Source organism: Rhinatrema bivittatum, chromosome 3, assembly GCF_901001135.1.
Source record: "Rhinatrema bivittatum chromosome 3, aRhiBiv1.1, whole genome shotgun sequence".
NCBI lineage: Eukaryota > Metazoa > Chordata > Amphibia > Gymnophiona > Rhinatrematidae > Rhinatrema > Rhinatrema bivittatum.
The window spans coordinates 540,915,941-540,921,940 of record NC_042617.1 but is presented as its reverse complement, the minus strand read 5'-3'; the positions used below and the strand labels follow the sequence as shown (position 1 = coordinate 540,921,940).

Here is a 6,000-nt window from a genome sequence, read left to right as displayed (position 1 = left end):
GTATTTTCACTGACTACACGATTGAATTCAGAACTTTAGCCTCTGAACTCCATTGGGAGGAACGCTTCCTTCGGACCATCTTTCTTGAAGGACTGTCAGATAAGATTAAGGACGAGCTGGCAGCTCGGGAACTTCCTTCTTCGTTGAATGCCCTCATTGAACTAGCGACCAAGATTAACCGCCGTCTTCAAGAAAGGGCTCGAGAGGCTCTGGGTTCAAAAAGGCGTATGACAGTTCCTTGTCCTCCACACTCTTCTTCAATTCCCCGCACTTCATCAATCTCTGAAGGAACTACAGAAGAACCTGTGCAGTTTGGGCGTGGTCCTCTCTCCCCAGCGGAACGACAAAGGCGTCAAAAGGCCAGCCTTTGTCTATATTGTGGAAGTTCGGGCCATTTCATTGCTGGCTGTCCTTTATGTCCTGGGAAATTACAAAGTTTAGGGACCTCCGGGGAGTAACCCTAGGCATCACTTCGCCAGCTCTTCCACTTTCCTTTCCTTGTTACCTTTTGCCTCTGAGGTCAGAAATTCATCAAGCTGGCTCTAGTAGATTCTGGGGCCGGAGGAAATTTCATCTTGCAAGATATCGTGAGACAACTGCTCATTCCTATCCGTTCATGCCCGAGACCACTGACTATCTCCTCTATCCATGGAGACCCCTTGCCAGGGAGAATTACACACCAAATGGTTCCGCTGGATTGCTTCATTGCACCGAACCACATGGAACAACTTTCACTTTATGTCATCCAGAAAGCCATCCACTCAGTCATTCTCGGTATTCCCTGGTTGCAATGCCATAACCCCCAGTTCGACTGGACCTCTTTAAAATTAACTCATTGGGGTTCTGCATGTCACGAAACCTGCAGGTTTCGTGACATGCAGAACCTCTTCCAGTAGCTTTTTGTGTACCTCTATCCTGGAGGGATTACCTGTTCACTACAATCAGTATGCAGATGTATTTTCCAAGGAAGCAGCTGACATTTTGCCTCTGCATCGAGAATTTGACCGTACCATTAATTTAGTCCCTGGAACCACTCCGCCTCGTGGAAGAGTTTATCCCTTATCTGTCCCAGAGACTCAGGCTATGGCTGAATATATTCGGGACAATCTCAAGAAGGGGTTTATCAGACAGTCCAAGTCCCCAGCCAGGTCTGGTTTTTTCTTTGTTGGGAAAAAGATGGGACTTTGCAACCCTGTATCGTTTTTCGGGGGCTTAATGCTATTACTATCAAGGACCACTATCCACTACCATTAATAGCCAAACTCTTTGACCGCTTACAGGGAGCCAGGATGTTCTCAAAATTAGACCTGTGAGGGGCATACAATTTGATCAGGATACGAGAGGGTGATGAGTGGAAGACATTTTTTTTAATATAGGGATGTCAATTATGAATATCTCGTCATGCCGTTCGGTCTAACTAATGCTCCTGCAGTCTTCCAGCACTTTATTAATGAAATACTTCGAGACTTGCTCTATGTATGCGTGGTAGTCTACTTGGATGACATATTGATTTTTTCCTGGGATCTACAGATGCATCAACAACATGTTTTACAGGTTTTGCAATGCCTAAGAGAGAATAGACTTTTTGCCAAGGTTGAAAAATGCATCTTTGAAAAAGAATCTCTAACCTTCTTGGGGTACATTATTTCCAATCTGGGCTTCCAAATGGATCCCTTCAAGTTAAAATGTATCCAAGAATGGCCTCAGCCTACAGGGTTACGTGCACTCCAGCGCTTTCTGGGTTTCGCCAACTACTATCGTAGTTTTATCCGGACCTTTTCCAAACTGGTTGCTCCCCTCACTGCTCTAACTCGCAAGGGGGCGGATATCAAGGCGTGGCCTGTTGAAGCTGAAGAAGCCTTCCGAGACCTTAAGAAATCCTAGGATAGACGTCCATTTACAGTAGAGGTAGACGCACCTTATCGACAGCAGGACCTCATCAATGGAATGCATTACCCCCTGACCTCAGACAAGAATCTTGCCCTGCTGTATTCAAAAAGAGACTGAAAACATGGCTATTTAGCCAAGCCTTTCAGGACACTTAATCTTCCTTCGCCTGTAACCTCACTCTCCCAAGCGAACATTCCAATTGGAAACCTTAGTCCACTTCGCAGTTCTTCTGTTTGCTCTAGTTATCATCTCTTCTGTTTCCGAGATGATTTGAGAGGATTTTATTTTATGATATGTTAAGATGAGTTTTTGACCTGTTTTCCACTGATAACTGTTACCAATGTTCCTTGTACCGCCCCTGAGCGAATGTTGAAGTTACATTGTAAACCAATATGATCTGTATATTCTTACAGGAATGTCGGTATAGAAAAAATAAAAATAAATAAATAAATAAATAGACGCCTCCGCTGTTGGAGTAGGAGCAGTGCTCAGCCAAAATGACACATCTGGAACATCTCACCCATACTCCTAATTTTCTAGAAAATTCTCTCTGGCGGAACATAATTACTCTATTGGTGAAAAGGAGCTCCTAGCCTTTAAGCTTGCGCTAGAAGAATGGCGTCAATGGCTTGAGGGAGCACAACATCTTATAACCATTTTTACTGACCATAAGAACTTGATATATCTCCAAGAGGCCCAACGTCTTAACCCGCGCCAAGCTCGATGGGCGCTCTTCTCACATTTTAATTTCGAACTCCGCTATCGACCTGCTAGTAAGAACATTAAGGCAGATGCCCTGTCCCACTCTTTCTCTGCAGAAGACTCAGATGAGCCCATTCAGCATATCATCGATCCGGCTCGTATCATCATCTCTGCTACCTTTATGGTACCACCGGGGAAAACGGTGGTGTCAAAAAGGCTCCGTAGCAAAGTGCTAGCCTGGGCACATGACTTCCAGTTGGCTGGGCATCCAGGACATGACCGGACTCTGAATCTTCTTCAGCAATTTTATTGGTGGCCTGAGATGCGCAAGGATATTCGAGCGTACGTCGATTCTTGCCCAAGCTGTGCCCAACATAAAATTCCAACAGGAAAAACTTGGGGTCTCTTACAACTGCTTCCTACACCCACGACGCCATGGACTCACATTTCCACAGACTTCATCGTGGATCTTCCACCCTCTGAGGGCAATACAGTAATATGGGTAGTAGTGGACCGATTCTCCAAAATGGCCCATTTCACCCCTTTCCCTCCCTCCCATCTGCTCCTCGCCTGCCCTACACCTGATCTATAAACCTTAGAGGCACAAATATTTTCTTGAAGGAAACCATTCTTGAATTAAGCTGTTAACTCATTGAAAGACTATTGGTATTATAAATTAAATCAATCTCCTCCAGAAACTTTAAAACACATTTTCTTACATTCCCCTAAGTCATAAATTAACATCATAGTAACCTTCTCCACAAGTTTAATAAAACTAAATTGAACTATTATTCTCTTATACTGTATGCTCTTGTTTTTTAACTCCTTGAATGTTACAACTTATAGTAAAAAGTTAAATATATATCTCATTCTAGCTATATAAATTCTATGTGCAGCATATAATATTAGTTAGCTGTATATCTGCCTATACAAACATACATATACCTACAACCTCTCTCCCCCTTCCTCTAACTACAAAACCCATGGTGTTTGGTGTTACCTGATTCTTACTGCTACTCCTAGGTGGTGAAATTACTACTAGACAGATTCTCTTAGAGAAAGGTGTAGGTTTTTATTGCTGGGAGCCTACCCATTTGCATGCTCTGGTATAAATACAACAATTTCTTAAACAACGCACTATTGCTAACAGCAATTTAAGATTATTTGCTTTACTGCTTGTGGCTAGCTGCCAATGCCCATTCCACATGCTGCCACAGCTCACAACTAATTCCTGAACATTTTTCCTCATATATTAAACAAATGGATGCAATTATCTTGTTTATAAAAAATGTGACATTAACATAACTGTCCACCATTTTGTTTCAAAAACTGATGATCATTTTAGAAGTATCCCTTTCTTATCCCCTCCTCCAGTTTGTGTGTATGTGTCACCTAGAAGAGTTCCATCACTATGTTGTGACCCCGCTGCATCTCTCTGTCTAGTCCCTGGCCATTCCATTGCATCCTGAATCTCTCTCTGCTCTCCGTGGTTCTGTGTCTGTCAGCCTCTGCCTCTGCACCCCCGCTTTACCACATCTGTCTGCAATGTTCTCATGTCCCTCACCACACTGCAAACCTCTGAATTTATCTAGGGTCCCTCACTGTCCTGTGCCATCCCTTCTGATCTCTCTCTCTCTCTCTCCAGTCCCTCACTGTCCTGTGCCTCTGTCTTTCTCTGCTTCCTCTTCATTCCCATCACAGATTTTACCACTCTAATGCCATGTACTGAAACTGTAGCTTCAGTTGGTAACTGAAAATTGTCTGTGGTATACTCTTGTTCCATAAATGTGTGTGTTACATATACAATTCACCTTCTCCTAGGTCCTGTTAGTTTGTTTCTTAATGAGAAGGATTACTTTTATAGGCCACCCCAAGTACCTGACATCCAGCTGCTATGCATCTGCTGCACTGTGAACCGATTTCCTGTTCTGGACAAGGTTGGCACAGTGTCTTTCTGATACCAGACAGGGAGCCCCACATTCCTGGTTCCTCATAAGAAATACCTGGATGGTCCTTACATTAAATGAAACCACCAAAATCCCCAGCTGCAACTCTGGCAAACTGCAGCTTTTAGCTGGCTCCTTGCTTCTCTTTTGCAGCTGCTAGTTGTTGGCTCATCCGCCTGTCTCGCAGGTTTTATCAGCCTTTTTGACTCTCCCACCTCTAACCTACCTTGAGCAACTGAACCTGGCAATGCTGATCCTCCCCCCCTCCCCCTCCTTTCTGCCCTGCCCCTCGGGACTTTGATCCACTTAGCATTGTCTCCCACCAGAGGGGGTGCCAAGGGCTGGATTTGGAACCCCCTGAATTAAAACTAGGACAGGAAGGTCAAAAGCAACTGCTGTCTAATGCGCCCTTGGCCACGGAGGGGCTGCCATGGCGACTATAGCAAGAATCCCCCCCTCCCCCGACCACTCCAAGTCGCTTTGTCCAGTGCTTCCAGTCAGTCCCCGACCTGCCAGGACCTCCTCCAGCTCTCTCCCTTTTTCACTGAAGGATGGAGCACAGCTTCTGAGGCAAAGAAAAAAAAAAAAAAAAAGCAACTGCGCTCTTCCTCCTCCACACAGACACCAGAGCGCTCTCTCTCTCTCTCTCTCAGACACGTTAAGCCCCTTCCTCCCCCTCTCCCTACCAAAACCGAGAGCTCGGCGGCTTCCAGATCAGCTGTTGCTCCTGCACCTCTCCTCGGCTCGCTCTCCATTCCCCTCCACCTGTGCTCGGCCGGCTTCCCACCTCTCGCCCTCGCTTCGGGCAGGGAGGGAGCCGGTGGCCTCCTTCGGGAGGCGCGAGGAGGAGGGGGGCGGCACTTCCACCCAGCCTGGGTGGTGCACGTGGCCATGCCGTGCCGGGCGGGCTGCCCTGCGGCTCCGGCCAGCGCCCCCCAGACGGGAAGCCGCTGCTTCTAAGCAGGGGAGGAGGGGGAGGGCGAGAGCCGGCCCACGTGGGAGTCCGCCGGGGGCCCTCAGGCACGAAGCATCCCTTGCTCACGGCGCTTGTGCCCGGGAGATGCTGCAGCGGCCACCAGAGCTTACTGCCCGGCTACAGCCTTTCACCTGCTGGAGATCAGAGGACGGGATGTGAAAGCGAGCAGACGATGACAGGCACTGACTGAAAAAAAAAACAAACCGAAAGAAACAACTTTTTCCCCCGCTATTGGGCCAGCGCAGGCATTACAGTGACAGTCTCCCCTCCTAAGTATCCTTTCGGAAAGCAGGTGGACGATAACCATTTCACTCCGTCTCACCAGAAGGCAGAGGAGACTCTGCGGCCCCCATCCTGGGATTATCCGGTTTTTGCACCTCGGAGCTGCTGGCCGAGTGCGTTCCTGGAGGAAGCCATGGGTTATTGCAGCGGCAGGTGCACGCTCATCTTCATCTGCAGCATGCAACTGGTAAGGGACGCTTGGCT

At 47.2% G+C, this 6,000-nt stretch overlaps 1 protein-coding gene across 2 annotated transcripts in view; it reads left to right on the top strand.

Annotated features, from left to right (window-relative positions):
• Positions 1-5,235: 5,235 nt before the first annotated feature.
• Positions 5,236-6,000, top strand: part of LOC115088274 (sodium/potassium-transporting ATPase subunit beta-1-interacting protein 2-like) — a 780,772-nt gene continuing 780,007 nt past the window's right edge. For both annotated transcript variants that reach the window (XR_003855737.1, XM_029596392.1), the window contains exon 1: positions 5,236-5,983. Coding sequence is in view for 1 of the 2 variants with exons in the window: in XM_029596392.1 (XP_029452252.1) it covers positions 5,930-5,983 (54 nt within the window). In the remaining variant the exon portion in view is untranslated. The remainder of the gene's footprint in view (positions 5,984-6,000) is intronic.